This window comes from Notamacropus eugenii, chromosome 3, assembly GCF_028372415.1.
Source record: "Notamacropus eugenii isolate mMacEug1 chromosome 3, mMacEug1.pri_v2, whole genome shotgun sequence".
Lineage (NCBI taxonomy): Eukaryota > Metazoa > Chordata > Mammalia > Diprotodontia > Macropodidae > Notamacropus > Notamacropus eugenii.
In genome coordinates, this window is record NC_092874.1 from 203,785,037 (window position 1) to 203,804,660 (window position 19,624).

The 19,624-nt window shown below is 38.0% G+C and overlaps 1 protein-coding gene across 4 annotated transcripts in view; it reads right to left on the bottom strand.

The window, feature by feature from the left end:
* KDM5A (lysine demethylase 5A) overlaps positions 1–16,632 on the bottom strand; it is a 114,040-nt gene extending 97,408 nt beyond the window's left edge. For all 4 annotated transcript variants that reach the window (XM_072654079.1, XM_072654077.1, XM_072654078.1 and 1 more), the window contains exons 1-5: positions 14,548–16,632; positions 12,218–12,295; positions 10,821–10,943; positions 4,455–4,625; positions 3,714–3,848 (exon numbers count right to left, since the gene is read on the bottom strand). In XM_072654079.1, coding sequence (XP_072510180.1) covers positions 3,714–3,848; positions 4,455–4,625; positions 10,821–10,943; positions 12,218–12,295; positions 14,548–14,712 — 672 coding nt within the window. In that variant the 5' untranslated portion in view covers positions 14,713–16,632. The remainder of the gene's footprint in view (positions 1–3,713; positions 3,849–4,454; positions 4,626–10,820; positions 10,944–12,217; positions 12,296–14,547) is intronic.
* Positions 16,633–19,624: the final 2,992 nt, after the last annotated feature.

The following is a 19,624-nucleotide window of genomic DNA, read 5'->3' on the forward strand; positions in this document are numbered from 1 at the left end:
TTCCTAAATCCACTCACTAAAACAGGAAGGATTTCCTTCCATTTCTCCTTTCTAGGAAAAATTTTTTCTATCTTTCATAAAGATTCACAGAAACCATTGCAGAAACTATATCCTGAATACCTTATTACCTGTATATGTGAATATATGTATTAAATAATTTCTCTAAGAGCACCTAAGTATGGAAAAAGGATCCACATGAACAAAAATATTTATAGCAGTTCTTCTTGTGGTGGCCAAAAACTGGAAATCAAGGGGATGTCCATCAATTGGGGAATGGTTGAACAAGATGTGGTATATGAATGAAATGGAATACTATAGAAATGAAAAATAGCTGGTCTTCAGAAAAACCTAGAAAGACTTATATGAACTGATGCTGAGTGAAATGAGCAAAACCAGGAGAACATTATACACAATAAGAGCCACAGTGCGTGAGGACTATATCTGATAAACTTAGCCCTTCACAGCAGTGCAAGGACCTAAAACATTTCCAAAGGACTCATGATGCAAAATGCCATCCACATCCAGAGAAAGAACCGCAGAGTCAGAATGCAGAACAAAGCAGACTATTTTCTCTTTTGTTTTGTTTTTTCTCATGATTTTTTCCATTTGTTTTCATTTCTATGCAACATGACTAATATGAAAATGTGTTTAATAAGAATGTAGGCGTAGAACCCATATAAGACTGCATACCATCCTGGGGAGGGAGAGGGAAAAAGTTTAAAATTTTATGGAAGTGACTTGAAAACTGAAAATAAAATAATCATAAAAAATTTTTTAAAAGAACACCTAAGTAAAAGATGCTAACCAACATAAGAATGAATCAGAATTAAATATGGACCTCTTAAATCTATAATCCAAATAGATTAGTCTGCCACATTCATTGAAGACATCAGGACAAGGAGGCCAAGGGAAAGAGAAAAATAATCTGGGGTAGACCAATAACAGCAACAACTAGTATTCTATATAGTGTCTGCCATGTGCTAAGCACTTTACAAATATTTCATTTGATTTGAAGCAAATTAAGTAACTTGCCCAAAGTCACACAGCTAAAAAGTGCCTGAGGCTGAATTTTAACTCAGGTCTTCCTAACTCCAGGCCTAGGGCTCTATCTACTTAGCCACCTAGCTACATAGAACGAATGCCAAAATTTTCATTTCTAATCCTAGATTTCAAACAAATCTAATTCTGCCAGAAAACACAAATTTTCTGTTCCGAGGTAGAGAGAAAATGATCACTAATGGGATGTTGGCATTATAATACTAATGAAACAATTATCTTCCACTTAGAATTTATTCTTCAAATCCCTCTATGACTACCGTCAAGAAGGGGTCACTTTTAGAATAATACCATGACAAACACTAATACAATCTATTCTTCACTACTGTAAAGCAAAATAGTATCTTATTACAAACCACTTCAGCAAGCTAAATGTTGTAGATCACGGGACCATAATGCAAATATTTATTCAACCTCTTGCAATTAGAATGATAGAAAATAATTTTTAGGAATTTACTGTACAAAGGGACTCAACACTTAGAGAACTACCTTTGCAGTAGCTGCCCCTTATTACAACTAGGTGGTGCAGTACAAGAGTGTCACTGGCCACATGTGACCTGTATAACTCCTGAACCTGATGAAAATGCAAATGAAAAATGCTTAACAAAATAAGTACAAATGTAATACAACATAGATAATGCTAATTTGTGGTTTTTGAAGTAATATGTGGCTGGCAAGGACCCTTTTTATTTGAGCTTGACACCACTACTTTACATGTAGTAGGTCACCTGATCTTCTTCCTCAAAATGCTCTCTCCAGGGTACCAGAGCCAATTTTGTTTTCATTTTAAAACTAATGGAAATTTCATCTTTGGCAATCTTTAAGTTATTATTATCATTCAGTCATCTTTCATTCATTTCCCACTCTTTGTGACCCCATATGGAGTTTCCTCAGCAAAGATACTGAAGCAGTTTGGTCATTTCCTTTTCCAGCTCATTTGACAGAAGAAGAAACTGAGGCAAACAGGGTTAAGTGACTTACCCAGGTAACACAGCTAGTAAATGTCTGAGGCCACATAAGAGTCTTCCTGACTCTATGCCCCCACACTGTATCCACTGCACCACCAATTTTTCATACATAAAGTGATAAACTTTCCTCTTCTCAACTTCTCCTACTCATCCCTTTCTTTGAAGGAAATCCAAGAAGAGAGAGTAACTTACTAAGTAACTAAATACCTTAATTTTAACACTATACACTATAACATATTTTCTGACCACCACTGTCCTTCTCCATGCTACAGGCACCCCACTCAAAAATTAAATGATACATATTTCTCATTCTTACAAAAGTAAGCTTTCTACTAAAAAAAAAGAACTTATGTTTTAAAAAGTCCTTTTAAATCCCATCAAACAAGAACAGAATGGAATAAGTAGGAGATAGATGAAAGGAAAATCAGATATAAAGGAGAAAAGGCATTTTTCTGGTACACCACTATCCAGTCACCCAGGCTGCCAATACAGATGTTATCCTTGACTCCTCACCAATCAGCTGACAAGTCCTGTCAGTTCTGCCTTCTTAATATCCCTTGAATATGCTCCCTTCACTATTCTGACACTGCTGTAACCCTAGTACAGACCCTCATAACCTCATGCAGGACAACTGCAAAAGCTGCGAGTGGATCTGCCTGCCTCCTGTCTCATCATTTCAGTTTATCCTCCAATCAGCTGTCAGCTTCCTAAAACCCAGGTCTTGACCACATCAACCTCCTCCCCAGTCAATAAACTCCACTATCTCCCTATCAACTCCAAAATTACATATAAAATCCTGTTTGGTTTTTAAAGCCCTTTATAACCTGGTCCCCTCTGATCTTTCAATCTTCTTACAGCTTAGTCTCATCTACATACATCGATTGCTTTCCAAACCAGATATTCCATCCCTCAACTATTTTCATCAGTGGTCCTCCATACTTAGAACTCTTTCCCTCCACTCCATATCCTGATTTTCTTGGCTTCCCCTTCAGGTATCAGCTAAAATCTCACCTTCTGCAAGAAGCCTTTCCCAGTTCTCCTTTTCTCTTGCAATTATTTAAAATTTATCTGTCTGTATCTTGTTTGTACCTAGTTGCTTGCATATTATCTCCCCCACTGAATTCCTTGAGAGCAGGTACTATTTTGCCTTTCTTTATATGCCCAGCACTTAGCACACTATCTGGCACATAATCAGTGCTTAATAAATGCTTATTTACTTGTTGACCCTGGTTCTTGAAATGATACTATTTTAAGATTCATGAACAATATAACAATCAACTATATGAGGATAGCCCAGGCTCACGTAAATTTACTTTATGATGTCTTACAGAAACAACAAATGAAAAACAAAACCACCCTTTTCCAACTCCAAGTCACCTACAAGACTTTTTAAAAATCTTTTTTAATTGAACAAAATGAGACTGGAAATAGGTCAAAGTTTCCCGGTCATCCACCTAATGGTTTCCTTTCTCTCTTGAGAAATATTCACAATAAACAGATTCCTAGTCAATCTGAGAACAATTAGAGTTTACAATTTCTTCAATCTATCTCCCAAAGAGAGTGGAAAAATTCTCTGAGGTGTAAAAATTAGTATATATAAATAAGATACAATGAATACTTTCAAGTCAATTCTCCCGCACTGATGATTAACTGTACTTCTCTTTCAGGTGGTCAATGGATCCTGGATACCTGAGATTTTATGCGTCTGGTTCTCTTCGGTAGAATATTCATTCTTGTGCCTTGCTCTGGGGAAGTCTGGGCATCAGTGCTGAGGACCTCAACCTCCACTTTTTCCTTAATATCCAAATTGGGCATTTGGACCCCCTAAAAAAATCAGAGCACAGGAGGACACCAGGCATGAAAATCACTGAGAAACAAAAACAACCAATAAACTGATTACAAGATCACTGAAGCAGAGAGAATTATACTTCTAGTAAGTTTAAAACATGGGTCAGGTATCAGACTGTATATGATACCTAAATACCAGCCTAGCTAAGTTCAGACAGGTAAACAAAAGAACTGGCTGCTCGGTGACATCACATACAAGTCATAGAGAGTTTGTAATCTACATCAAGCATACCCATGTTGATGAAATCACAAAACTTTTAAGTTACTGAAATACCAAAATGTGAAAAGTCATTGTAATCACTAGGAAACAGAGAAGCACATTTCCAATAATGTAGCTGAAGTCTTCAAACCTTGCTCATGATGCAACAAATATGACTTCAAATTTTCAAATACATTTGTTTTACTGTTGGCCATGGTAACTGACAGATCTAATTCCATGTAGATAACTGCTGGCTTATTCTAAACCACTTCTGTTTCATGGAATAGAAATTTATTCATGATACCTAAATACCAAAGTGCATCTAAAGTTGATACTGCAAACAAGCTGTATTGGGTCAATTTCTGAAAAGAATAATGATTCACCATAAGGCTGACTCCAGACTGAAAAAGTTCATAAGGGTAAAGGATCCTTTCATAATGAGACTTCAACAGGGACCCAGTTCCTTTCCCTGGCAGATAGCCTAATCGACTACCCACTTTAGACCACTTCTTCTCCTTTGTGACCATTTCAAAGCCTCCTTTGCTGGCAACAATCTGAAAGAGAAGTAAATAAGCAGAATTTTAGAAAAAGAAATTCTATTCAATAACCTGGTTCTATATCTAGTGTACCAAAAATCATTCTGGACTCAAATCTCTAGAATTCTTTTCCTATAATGACCCAGCAAAGACCAAAATTATCAAACTTGCAGCAAGATATTTAAAGATTTTTAAACATTTTAAACTGTTTGAAACAGTGTTTAGTTAACAACAAACAAGTCACTAAGTCAGAACGTTTACTAAACTGACTTTATATAAAGGCTTCTATTATAATTAGATTTCAACGGAAAATTAAAACACAAAAATACAAAACCCATGCCTTTAAAGGAGATTAACATCTGAGATAGGATGAAATAAAGAGGTCCGTGATGCTTTCATAGATCCATGAAAAAAACACAAACAGGCATGCTCATATAGCATAAAATATGTGTAGTAAGTGCTGAGAGTGACTAGAAACTTTTAACAAAGTTTCAACAATTCATGCAGGTTGTAGATTTGAAAGGAGAGAACTTAAAGATAGGAGAGGACCAAAATTTCTGGAGGTTAGGGGCAGACTATTTGACATAGAGTCACAGATTGCAGCGACAAAACTAGAAGGCACCATCAATATTTTACAGATGAGGAAACAGAAGCACAAAAAGGTAAAGTGATTTGCCTAGGGTCACACAGCTAGTAAATGTCTAGGATTTAAACTCAAGTTTTCCTAATTTAAGCATTTTTGTGCCACCTAGCTACTTCAGGAGGTTGACATGTGAGAAAGATCAAGTCAGCAGGAGGTATGCTTGGCTGCCAAACAATTATGTTGCTGAAATGATATGTTGACTAGTCAACTAGGCAAAATCACACTAAATCTAATAAAAGTTATTAGGTTCTATATAGAGTATTAGTATATACACAGGTCTCATTTCATAGGAGCTGATATTCTTGGACTGTATAATATGACTATCTCAAACTGTTAAAATTGAAAAGAGCTTACTACATCATTTAGTCCAGGGTTCTTAAACCTTTTTTGTCGTGAACTCTTTTGGCAATCTGATGAAACCCATGGATCCTTCTCAGAAAAATGTTTCAAAGAGCATAAAACAAAATACATAGAATCAAATATAAAATCTTCTACCATTTAAAGCCCTCCATGACCTGGCCTTCTCCTGCCTTTCCAGTCTTCTTACACCTTACACATTTCCACATACTCTGGGATCCAGTGTCACTAGTCTTCTTAATGTCTCTTGCACAAGACACACCATTTCCTGACCCTAGGTTTTTTTCACTGACTGTCCTCCATACCTCCTCATCTCTGTCTCCTAGCTTTCTTCAAGTGTAGCTAAAATCTCATTCCCTGAAAGAAGCCTTTCCCAACTTCTTTAACTAATTCTAGTGCCTAGTCTCTGTTGATTATTTCCAATTTAGTCTGTTTATATTTAGCACAGTGCCTGGTACATGTGAGGTATCCAACAAATGTTTATTGACTGACCAAGTGAAAAAAATTAAGCCAATTATACTGAAACAGTTATGAAATTTTTTTTTAAACTCATAGATCCTGGGTTAAGAACCTCTGATTCAGTCCAATCTATTCATTTTTCAGGTTGGGGAACTGAGATCCAGAAACTTGCCTAAAGTCACACAGCAGAGCTGGGTATGGAGACTAGAATCCAGGCTTTCTGAGTCCCAGGGACTCAGTGGTCTTAACACTAATTAGCAGACAAGACCAGAATGATCAAGAATAGAGCTATTACTTAACATGTGTTATTGTTCAAACAAGGGGAAGGATCAGGGCAATGTATGCTCAACTGTACAGGTTGAAGCTACAGTTACAAACCTGCAGCGAAAAGCATAGAATCAAGGAATATAAAACTAGAATGATCTTAAAGACTAATTCAACTCCTTCCCTTCCCCTCTTCCTTTACTTTACAGATGAGGAACTTAATATCCAAATAGATGAAGTAAATTATCCAACCTCACTCAAGTTGCTTTATCTGTGTCTCAATTTCCTCACCTTAATTTACACAAGGGAAAAGTTACTTTCTTCAGCAGAGCAAAATATACAAGGAAAATATGCGAAATAAATCAATTCTAGGAAATTAACACCATAAAATAATATGGCAAAATAACTATTGTGCATCATAGCAATGAACAGGTTAGCTTCACTGGAGGCGTGTACTTTGTAAAAGTGTTTGGCTATTTGTTGTAAAGTGTTGTGTCAAAACAACCACAAACAAAGCACAACATTGTCCAAAAAAACTAGTGGACCTTTTCAGTTTGTGTGTATTTTGGTTTTCTAAATGGGTTTAATTTTTTTTATGGAAAAAACAATTACCAGTCTGGAGTAAAGTCCTGCCTGAAACTAACTTCACTGTTCCTTGATGAATCCCTGATGAATATATTATTACATATAACAGAAAGGAAACATGATCTAGTGTTAAGAACACTAGGTATAGAGTGCAAGGAATTTTTCTGGCAGACTTAGTACTTCAATGCAATGCAAGGACTTAAAAAATTCTCAATGGTCTCTTGAGGCAAAATGCCTTCCACATCCAGAGAAAGAACTATGGAATTCGATCACAGAATGAAGCAGATCATTATCTTTTGTATTATGTTTTGGTTTGTTTCATGATTTCTCCCATTCCTTTTAATTCTTCTATGCAACATGACTAAGGTGAAAATGTATTTAATAGGAATGTATGTGTAGAACCTATATAAAATTGTATGCCATCTCAGAGAGGGAATGGGGAGGTAGGTGAGGGGAAAAAAATCTAAGATATATGGAGGTGATTGTAGAATACTAAAAACAAATAAAACAATTTTAAAATTTTTTTAAAAAGAACACTAGATATAGAGTAAAAAGGCCTGATCTCAACTGTAACTTACATTACCTCTCTGAACCTCAGTTACTTACTTAACAAGGCTTATTTACACCATTTGCCTCAATGGGCTGTTGAAAGCATCTTGTAAACTATAAAGCAGTGTATAAATATGTTACAAAATAATGGACTCTCTTTCCTATTCAAAGGAGATGCTTGTAGCCCACTATCATTAAGGCCTGAATTTGCAGTGGTTTTTCTGGAGATAATTACAGATTTGTACTAATTCATTTACACTCACCCGCCCAGTTTCCCTTGTGATCAGTGGCATACATTTGAGAGAATGACAGCTAGTGTTAGTAGTCTGCAGCCAAGAAATGAAACAAAGGGATCATAACCATGATCTCGGCTTCATTAGAACAAATACACAAAATCTTAAGCTGCGTTAAAACTGGATGTCTCCTGACAGACTCCAGAATTGCAATAGACTAGACATGTCGAATATCTGAAAATATAAACCTTTTCTCAATCCCTCTCTCAGAATAGGCCAAAATTTCAGTCTTCTAAAAATATAAGTCTGGCTGGGATTAGGGCCAATTTTAATAGGCAGAATGGATGGGATGTTCACTATATAGTCAGTTACATTTTAAAAATTAGTGTGACTTCACTAATAACATAGTCTAAGCACTACATCTAGATACTAAGAGCAAATCATTGGGGATTAAAAAAAGGAAGTGACAACAGGAAACCACCATAGTGATAGAAATAGAGACTGAACCTGTGATTGGATTCATATAAGAAACTCCAAGATGAGGAAATGCCTTCTACCAACGCAAGCAAGCACCTTCTCAGCAACAAACAACTTTATAGTATCGAAAAGTTAAGTGACTCGCCCAAGGTCACAGAGCCACTATGAGATGGAATGGGATCACAGATTTTCCTAGCCTGGAGGTATGTTCTCTATCCATTATAACAAGACTGAAAACTTGCTTTTCCACCTTAAAAAATATTAAAAGGTCAAAGTGTTTCAAGATCCCCAAAGCACATAATCTATAACAAAAAGAAAACTAGTCACATATAACTTTTTTAAAAGTTTAAAAGATTTACCTAACAATCCCAAACCACTAGAATTCTCAATTTATTCTAATCAATAAACAATATTCTAATCAAGATGAACCTCTGACTGGACAATATAATACCATGCTTTGTAAACAGTCACTCCAAAAAACCCAATCAACTTTACTGTTTCCACTTTGGAAGCAAAATCACTGTAAAATGTAAAGAGAATTACTATACAGCCTTACATTAGTTTTAAATCTCAATGAGTCTTACAGCCTTTTAAGCAAACGTGTGTAGATTTCAGATGTATTTGTTCAAGGTTGCACCATAAATCTGGGATACCTAAATACCAAAGTGTATACTTAAATTTCAATTACTCAACACAAATTCTATGACTAGGCTCAATGAAGTATCAATAAGAATATGTACTTTATCATTAACTTTTTCACTTAATAAGAATGAAATCTAGACTATAATCTAACTTCCTATCATGGGATTACTCAACTTTTACCTTTTAACTGTAACACTGCTTCAGAAAAAACACGAGGTCAGCTTAGCCAAGGTTATAAATACCTTATGTACCACTATGTACCACATTTTCAGTGGTGAGTTCTTAAGGTTTTGTTTTTTTTAAACTGTTTTTAAACAGTTTTTTTTAAACTGTTTGGTTTGAAGGTTAAAGAAATTCTGTGGTAAAAGTACTAGTAGTTAAATGCAACTGCTAAAGTAATTTTTAGGGAAAGTTTTCTTACTTTTGTTAGACCCTAAAATGCAATCAAAGCTAATACAAAAACTTAAACAAAGTGTCAAGTGCCAAAAAAAAAAAAAACCCACACAACTTGATACAATCTAAAACAAAATAAAATATTAAGAAATTCTTAAGTATATTACTTTTGTTCTAACAATGATTTCCTACACAAAGACACATGAACACCACTGAAAATCTGTGTGTTCATACTTCCTTGCTGAAGAAAACCATGCCATCAGAGAAATAATGACATGACTTGCACTTGACTTTGTTTTGAGTGAGGGAGGGCTGTGCAGGTCACCAGCCTCACTTCTCCTCCAGAGCCATCTGAATCCAGTGATCAGATATTCATCAGGATGACTGGAGATGACCCAGGATGAGGCAATTGGGGTTAAGTGACTTGCCTAAGATCACACAGCTAATGAGTGTCAAGTGTCTGAGGTGAGATTTGAACTCAGGTCCTCCTGACTCCTGCCCTGGTGCTCTATCCAATGCACCACCGAGCTGCCCCTCCACTGAAAATCTACCATAATTAGCAATACTGTTACTACTGATTTTCATATAACCAGCAGACAATTAACCTGACACTACCATCTTGTAGGCAGCATAGAACAGCTTTTTTTTTAAACACAGCAATACTACGCTTCTCAGACTTCTGAGCTCAAAAGTACCTAATAAAAAAAAATGCAACTGTTAATTCATATTTTTTTACTCTAAATGAAAAGTACACTACAAAATTAACTTTAACATAAATTTAAAACAATTAGGTTTTTGGAAACAATTGTTGAAACAAAAATGAATAATCATTTTACAAAATTACCCAAATTATATCTACTATAATACTACTTACAGTTTTATCCCTCTTAAGTTATAATCACTATGATGGTCTAGAATTTTAGTAACAGAACATAAGCCCCTTCAGGGAACTGTTTTACTTTTATCTTTGTATCCAAAATACCTGGCATACTCAAGATGCTTCATACTGGTATGTGAGGAAATATGTTGGCAACAAATTTTACAGTACTTTCTACTTTTAAATGTCAGGTTAAGTTTATTCTGCTTTTACAGGGTACAGAGAGGTTCAGTAACTTGAAAACAAGAGATTGACAAAGAGAAACATTTCCATGAATTTGCTTAGACTACTAGCTGATGTTACCCTCAACTAAACATGACCTGATGACATAAATAAAACTGATCTACACAACTTTCCAGACTAGGTGAAATGAAAACTTTTACTATATAGTACTGTCTTCAGAAGAGTATTTCTGTTTAAAAAGTAGAAAGTTAAGAAATTATACACAAGGATACTTTTCAGTTACCTCAAAATGCAAAAACTATTACCAGGAAGGTAATGAGGCTTCTGTATATTGTTTATTAACATAGCACTACTCAGTCTGGTGTGAGAAAAATTTAACTTAAAGTTAGCCTATTCTCTTATAATTTCATTTAATTGTATGTATGAAATCATCATGATATTCCATTTCTCATCAAATTTTACCCAGGAATAACTGTGTTCCTCCCCAGATTTATTTGAAATATAAATTTGATAGCCTTAATTTTAACTTCTAAACTAAGCTTATCCCTTACCTTGCTTAAAGCATACAGATCAAGGATTTTTCTCTCCACAACAGGTATTTTCAAAGTAGATCCCTGAAGTTCCCAGAATTTTGCTAATTGATCTAAGAAGTCCAGCCTCACTCTGGTCATTGCCTGAGACACAAAACAAAGAAATAAATACACTAGATATCAGAAATATATAAAGTTAAACCACCAATGAAATTTAGTTCAAACATACTAAGTACAATACTACACGGTGAGGACATAAATATAAAAATAAAGCCATCTTTACCCTAAAAGAAATAGATTTAAGAATCATCTCAAATGAGATGGTAGTTAAATTTTAAAGTGAAAGTTTGCCAAGAGAAAAAGCATTAAAAAGAGATCAGAAGGGTACCAAGGACAGAACTTTTTGATCCCACAAGCCATAGGGAAACATTTCTATTTACTGAATAGAGTACATGACATGATCATAACTGTGCAGAAGGAAAATCCCTCTGGCAGCTATGTAGAGAAGAGACTGGAGGAGAAATGTGAGGCAGGAAGACAAACTAGGAGTCCAGACGAGAAAAGATGAGAGCCTAAACTAAACTAGTGACAAGGGAAGCAACTGGATGAAAGAGAGTGTGGAGGCAAGAGAGCAAATGATTTGATATGTGGAATGAGCGAGAGATGATGCCTACAACTTGGAGAGCATAAGAAAGAGAGGGAAGAGTTCAAGGATCATGACATAAAAGATTACAACAAAACTGAAAAACGGAAAAATTTCTTATAAAATTTTTAAGCTTATTAATGACTCTGCTTTACACAGACCAAATCTGCAGATGGAAGACTGTGAAGATTCACTCACAAAATTATTTAGATAATACTTATGAAAAAATAATAACCTAGAAGGGGAAAAGTTAGCTTGTATCTTACAGACATAGGATTTTCAAAGCTTAGCACTTGCTGCCCTCACTATTGTAAATCATGATTATAATTCATCTTCGATAAATTAAGTACAAAAAATTAATGTAGTTTTTTTAGACAATAAATAATAAGACCCATCCTTCATACCTCAAACAGTGCATTTTAATTAACAGTAACCATAAGCACTATCATGGGATTGAGGCAGAGCATGAAACCTATTATTTCAACAATATTAGTGAATTTCCTGTCAATACAGATTAGCACTTGATCTTCAAGAGGTTAGGTGATTTGCCCAGTATCTTACAGACAGGAGGAATCAGAGGCAAGACTCAAACTCAAGTCCTTCTGACTCCTAAGCCAGTTATGTACTACCCCCACGGTGCCTCTCTTGAGCAAATCTTACATAAGCTTTTCAAATCACCCTATCTGAAGGTATGAAGAAAAGAAATGGGACAGAAAGAAAAAAATGGCTCCCTGAGTATAAAAACTACATGATATTCCCAGTAAAACACACTTACCTCAAGTTCATTTAAACGTTGGACTCGAGGTGTAAAACGAAAGCTTTTTACTTCACATGCAAATGGAGGCTGCCAATCCTGAATAAGAAAGATTAATGTTTAATATCCAAAGAATGTATGCCTACGATTTAAGGAATGATTTGCCACAAATCATGAAGACATTAAGTCATATGATATTCAGTCATCTATTAATATAAAAAGGTCTCAAAATTTCAATATTGTTTATCAAAAACAATTCTCGGATATCAACAGCTCTTTCTTATATTCTTCCTCATTAAAGAATCTTTGCCACACTAGGTAAGTTTAATAAAGCCTTTTCCACAAAAACCTTTTTTCCCTTCAGGACTAATAAATTATAAAGAAAAATGGAATGCAGAAGCAACCAAAGAGGTCAAGTAACAAAATTAAAGTTTGTGAAGCATTTGTATTTGATATGCTTACGTTGTGTCACAGCACCTCAGAATGCAAACCTATGACGGCTAGCATCGGGATACACAATATTTTAAAACAACAATGTACATCTGAGAGAACGCACACAAATGTGGTTACGACTTTCAGATCAAAGTAGTTGCCTGACTGAAATGTGATAAGATACTTATTAAGGTGGAGGTTTTGGCAGAATAAAGTTTACGTGAATTTGGGGACGGGGTCTCAACCTTAATTTGTCTAACATAACAGTAAAGCCATTTAAAAAGCTGGAAAGGAAAAAAAGGACAAAAAGTAGTGACTATCCAATGTTGTAAGCTTTATAAATCTGCCAACACTGACATGAAATTGTCTGAGTGTTTTTTTTTTAAATAAAGTTCTAGAAAGGAAAACTTAGTTTACTATTTAAATTGTTTTAAGAATTATACAAGCTTTTTTAATCGCCAAAGAAATGCTTGAAGGAAATTTGTAATTAACAAGTCAAAAACTGATCATAACTAGTTAGTTTAAAAGGATTTTTAAAAAAGATTAAAACGAGTCTTGTAATACAAATGAATCTGAAGGATCTGTGACTGTAAGGGTAACTCTGGGTGCAGGAACTCCCTACACCACTGCAGATGGTTGGCAAATCTCTGGCTTAAAAATTCTAGAGATTGACCTAAAGTTCAAGGAGATTTAAGTGACTTGCTCAAGGTCACAAAACTAGTATCATAGAAAAGAAGTGTTAATACCACTATTCTATCCACTACACCAGGCAGCCTTTAAAACAAGCAGTAATAAATATTAATATTAAAAACTCTCAAATTTCTGTAAATAAATTAAATGGAAGCTTTGTAGCATGGTCAAATGAATATATGGATTTTTTTCATCCTCAATATTCATTTTACTTTTCTAAGTTCATCCTACTGTGTCCTTACTGTCTACATTTCACAATACTTTCACATAAATATCTTTAAAAAATGTGTTTTTAGAGATATTTTTAAAACATATTTAACAGTGTCCAATACCAATATCTTCATCAAAATGGTCATCTTGATCCAAGGCGCTCGGCAAACCAAAAGGTAAAGTAAACACTGTCGAGTGGAAAAAATAAAGGAAGGGGACCTGGCTTCTAAAACCACCTCAGTGACCAATTTCCTATTTGACCTTGAGCACTTTCTGTAACCCCTTTGTGTTTCTGATCTTCAGATTATGTAAATACCTGTCCTCCTCCTTTCTCACACATTAAGCTTCCTTTTCTGGCGTACTAAGAGTAAGTGTTGTTTCAACCCCTCCCAGCACAGCTGAATTCCACAGAAGAAAAGATACATAAATCAGAGGTAGCAGTAACAAAGTATCGAGGATCAAAGAAGGAACTGAACGTTTTCTCCCTCACTCAGAACACCCACACCTACGGACACTAACAGCTCCTTTTCCCTTAGGTTTAAAGGGTCAGCGGCGTCTCCCTGTCGCTTCTTGGCAACGTCCCTTCGATGCAGCCGCAACCAGCACCGTGTCGCTTGTCCTGGGGGACCCCTGAGTCTCCCCGCGCCTCGTTCTGATACCCACAAGGCCAAAGCCCCAGATGGAAAGTGGGAAAGCACTCGGAGCAAGTTTCACTCGAACCAGAGAGAGGGGGCTGGGAAGGAGACAGCCACAAAGCGGCGGAGATGGAGCCGCCCCACCCTCCCCTCCCCCCAGGTCCTGTCAGCACCCCAGGGCGCCCCTTGCATCAGGAGGAGACGGCAGGGGAGACCGGCGAGGGGTCACAGGGGCACCCCCCCAACACAACAGATGATTCAAGAAAGCCCTTCCCCATGGAGAAATGAGGTGGTCGAACACCGAGGTCATGACTCCCTCCCCCCGAACCCGAAACTCAAGGATGGGGAAACTAAGGCAAAAGGCAGCCGACCCCACCCCCATACCTTGGGAGGTCGGATCTTGCAAATGCCGGTTTTCTCGGCCAGGGGCCGGATCCGGCCGATGAAGCTGAGCGGGTCGGTGAACTCCTCCCAACTGGGCTCGAAAACCGGGCACTCCGGGGGCGGCACGAACTCGGCCGCGTAGCCCCCCGGCCCCGCACCGGCCATGGCCACACGGAGGGGGACCCCCCACTCCGGGCTGTGGACTAGGGGGGAAAGCAGAGAGGAAGGGGCGGCAAGAGCCCAACCGGGTCCTTTCACATCCCCCTGCAGGGAACAGAGCTCATAGTCCGGCCAGGGCCACAGTGGCTGGAGCAAGTCGGAGAACTTCCTCCTCCTCCCCCGGTTTGTTATTGTTTCTTTAGGGCCTTTTTCCTCTCGAGCCCCCACGGTCGCCCCCGGAAGTCAAAGCGCAGTCGGATCCCTCCGCTCACTAGTTGGACCCAGGATTCTTCCGCCGCTGCCTTAAAGGCCCCTGAGCCGCTTGGCTCCTCTCCGCCAGAGCCAGGGCTTCGTTCGCCCCCCGAGGGGCACCCGAGCCCCTTGCCCCACCCCACCCCATCCCCTGGGAGGAGAAAGAAGAACTGAATAGAGGGAGAACGCGAAGAACCAACAAACAAACCGCCGCGTTCTTCCGGCGCGGAGGAATGTGTGATCCCCGAGAGAGTAAAGGTTTTGCTTCCGCTCGGGAGTTCTAGTTCCTCTTTTCCGTGGGCATGGGCGCTGGGAGGCGACGTGAGAGGATGGCACCGAGTTTCGGCTCCCTTCCGTCGCCATTCCCACAGTCCTGCCGCTTCGTTGGCTGGGTCATCGCACGTCGAGCGCCCCTCGGTTACTAGGTGTGCTGACCTCGATGCCACAACAGCAAGTTTAATTCAAACCCACCGGAACACCACCGCCCCGGCTTAACACCCCTGCTGCATTCCCATGGCAACTCTCTAAATTAAAGAATTCCTTCTGGGCGCTCAGGCCTGGCGTGGCCTTAGTGAGCGTGTTCTCGTCCCTGCCCTTCTAGCACCACTCTCAAAGCCTCTTCACGGGCTTCCCCCTGTGCTCTTCCTGCCTCCTTTCTCCTCGCGAGGTAGGCAAAGGTGGGGAATTACTGTTACTCCGGTGGAGGTGAGCGTTCGTGGGTGAAGGTATACCCACTCAGCACCTAATGCGAATGCACCCCAAACGATGCAGACCAGACTGCAACTGTTCCTTTGGGTGATCCTTAACCGCGGTTCTACAGTACCACTATAAAACATCTGGATTGTAGAGAGGGGAAATATCTACTGCTCCTATGGGTGGGAGAATTCGTTAATAGAAGCATGTCCACTGACAAAGCAGACTACAACCCTTCCCTGTGGGTGAGAACTCCGTAGTTCTCCGGAGATTTTGATATTCAACACTAGAAGCCATAGACTATCACTACATATATCTTGACCAGACACTAAATATATAATGAGCTGTGCTCAGAACTGAGCAGGAGAAACAGAAGGGAGTAGATTGCAACTGGGAATTTTGCAGTTTTTTTACTGATTCCACACCTCTCTAAAGCAAAGTCCTATATATTTAACAGGAATATTTTTCCCATGTTGTTGTTTGGTTTTGACATGAGATACTACATAGGTAATCTCCACAATGGAAGTTTGTTGATCACCTAAAAGGCAAGAGAGGTTCGTAGTAGTTCTGAGCAGCCCTCAACAAATTAAATGAAGAATTACGAAGAAATGATGAAAATAATGTCATAAAAAACACATGACCAGGAAAAAAAAGATATGGGGCTGGTCATGTTAGGAGAGTGAGTTTTAAGCAGTGAACAATCTGTATGCCTCATTGATAACCCAGAATTTGGAAGAAAACAATCGGAAGTCCCCCAGTAGGTTGGGGGAGGAGGTGCTTATTGTGGCAAATTTATGGAAGTACATGAACAAAAGTCAGACAGGATGGGCTGGGATGGTGGAATTGTACAATTACCCAAGTTAATGAGGTCACAGATCCATTGAAATTTTGGAGAAACATTGAAGTTTCTCCCCAAAGAATATAATAGCAGGCACAAAAAAAGAAAACCATGGGGGAGTGGTTATGAGCAAGTAAGAAAATAAAAAATACTATAATAGTTAGATTCACAGGTTCAGCTAATCTGGAATTTTTCCTTTGACATACAGATATGGTCTTAGTACACAAGCCAGAGAAGGTCACAACATAGAAATAGAGCTATGTATAACAATAATGAATACTGATGCAAAAAGGGGGGGGGGGGATGAAAGGAATGCACATTTATATACTTTGTACAGACTTTGTGCTAATCCTATCTGATCCTCACAACAACCCTACAAGAATAGCTGCTTAGGTGAAGTTATTGCCCCCATTTTATCACTGAGGAAACTGAGGCAAACAGGTTAAGTGACTTGCCCAGTTTCACATGCCTTACTAGTGTCCAGGGACAGAGTTGAACTTAGGACTTTCTGACTTTTAGACCCAGTGAAGTGAGAAAAAGATTAAACCAAATCTTAGCAAAAAGAATATAGAAACATATCTGAGAAATTAGTCATGATCAAGTTGTGTTTATACTATGGAAAAATGGTTCAACATTAGAGAAGCAACAAAGAAACAACATAAATGGCCAATAGTAAGTTTATATCAATAGATTCAGAAACAACCTTAGACAAAATAAACTACTCATCTAATTTTTAAAATTCTAAAAGGGATAGGCGTGGAAGGGCCATTGTTTAATATAATCAAAAATGTGTATCTGATACCAAGCATTAATATATTGCAATGGAGAAAGATTGGAGGCTAGCAGTAAGTTTGGGGGAAAAGGATACTTCTTTCTCTTCTATTATTTGATAAAGCTAGCAGTATTCAATAGTAATAGGAGAAGTAAATATAATTTAAAGAATAAGCATTTACAAAATTACCCTAAAAACTTATTTCCCAAAATGCTAGCATCTGCAGATGCTATGATGACTTATTTTAAAAAACCTCTCTGAATCAATGAAAAACGAGGCAATTACCACCTTCAATAAAGTGAAAGCATTTTCAGTATATCTGTATATTACTTTAAAAAATATAGAAATCTCATTCAAAATAACTACAGAATGCATTAAATAGATGGAAATCAGCCTACCAAGACAAACTTGGGATTATATAAATATGCCTAGAAATACTTTAAGGAATCCTCAGAACTGGAGAGCTGTCCACAGCTGAACCATAATATTTTAAGTTCCTTCAAACATGACACTCCGTTTCCCATGTCTGTGACTTTTTTTTTTTTACATCACACACACACACACACACACACACACACAGACTTTTCAATCAGCAAAATTCTGTCAACACTAGATTGCTGCTAGACTTAGGTCACACTTTGATCTGGAATCACTGCCCTGATTATTCTTCTGTAGGCTTCAGACTAGTCGGGAGGCTGGAATGCGCTCTGCTCCTGGGGTTTGAGCTATACTGCTGCTGCTTGCTTCTGAACTTGCTCCTCTATTGTTATACCTCCTAGAGCCTGTGACCTGAGAGAGCAGGGCTTGCGGGGAGGAGAGGAGAGGGAGGGTAGGGCAAAAGGGGCAGGGCCCTCATCAGTCACTGTGGATCTGTGACCTAGAACTCTGTAGTGGATAACAAAGTTTCCGTTTCTCACCTGTCCGCGCAGTGGTACCCCATATGGGTCTGGGACCTCTTCTTGCCCCAGTTCACAACCTCTCTCTGGGCTAGTATGCTCAACACCAGATTTGATCCCCAATGTCTGCTAACGCTATCTTTGTCTGCCTCCATATGCTGACTTGGGCTGGAAAAATTATTCACTTATGACTTTTTCTTGACTTTGTCCATTAGTATTTCAGTCTTGTGCATTTTCTAGATCTGTTTGGAGGAGTTTGGGGAAGGGGTTCCTCTCTGACCTACTTCATTCCATCTCTCAGACACTGACCTCTCCAACCACTACCTCCCTTGCCATTTCTAATCTACTCATCCATGGCCATTGCCAACGCCATCTTGTACTTCCATGTTGCCCTCAATAATCTCCTGGTCTGAAGACAAGATTCCAAAAACAACAGAAAACTTATGTGTTCTGAGCAGTGGAGAGGAGGAGGGACTTAGCCACGATGGATCCTGCTTTCACAGATCATTTCTGGGTTCCGGAGCCATATGCACATGCCATAATGGTACTGGTGACTAATCCATTTACAAGGAAGAATTGGTTAATGAGAACTTTACCCTGGAGCACATCAGTTCTGACACCTTGTAAATGGCTTTTGATTTTTTCATCTATGTTTCAAAGACTGATTGGTTGGATAGTGTTAGGGGCAGACCCTAATACTAGCACTCTGTTAGTTCAGGTTCAGTGTTGGGACAAAACATATTGGTCATCAAACAGTTAATAAAATGAGGTTTACTTAGCTCTAACTTAGCAAGAATATACAACAATGATACAGTAGCATTTAGATTCTTTAGGCAGAGTCCTATTAATCTCCATATGCAATCTATGTCTGCATGACTGGGTATGGTGATGTTTGTTTTGGTTTTTTTAAATTTAATCAGTTTCTTTTTTTAACCTCAGAAACTTTTCTTTTTTATTTTATTTTTTCAATTACATGTAAAAATGTTTAAAATTTGTTTTTAAAGATTTTGAGTTCCAAATTCTCTCCCTTCCTCCCTGTCCTTACCCCTCCTTGAGAGGGCAAACAATTTTATATAGATTATATAAGTGGTCTTGCAAAACATATTTTCATACTAGCCATGTTACAAAGGAAAGTACAACCCCCCAAAAAGGAATAATAAAGATAATTTTAAAAGTATGCTTCATTCTGTATTCAGATTCCATAAGTTCTTTCTCTGGAAGTGGATAGCAGTTTTTGTCATAAGTCCTTTGGAATTGTCTTAGGTCATTACATTGCTGAGAATAGTTCATCATTGTACAATATTACCTTGTAAAATGATCTCCTGGTTCTCCTTGCTTGATTTGCATCAATTCATATATGTCTTCCTAGGCTTTTCTGAGAGCATCCTGCTCATCATTTTGTATAGCACAATATTTTCCATCAAATCATATACCACAACTTGTTCAGCCACTCCCTAGTTGATGGCC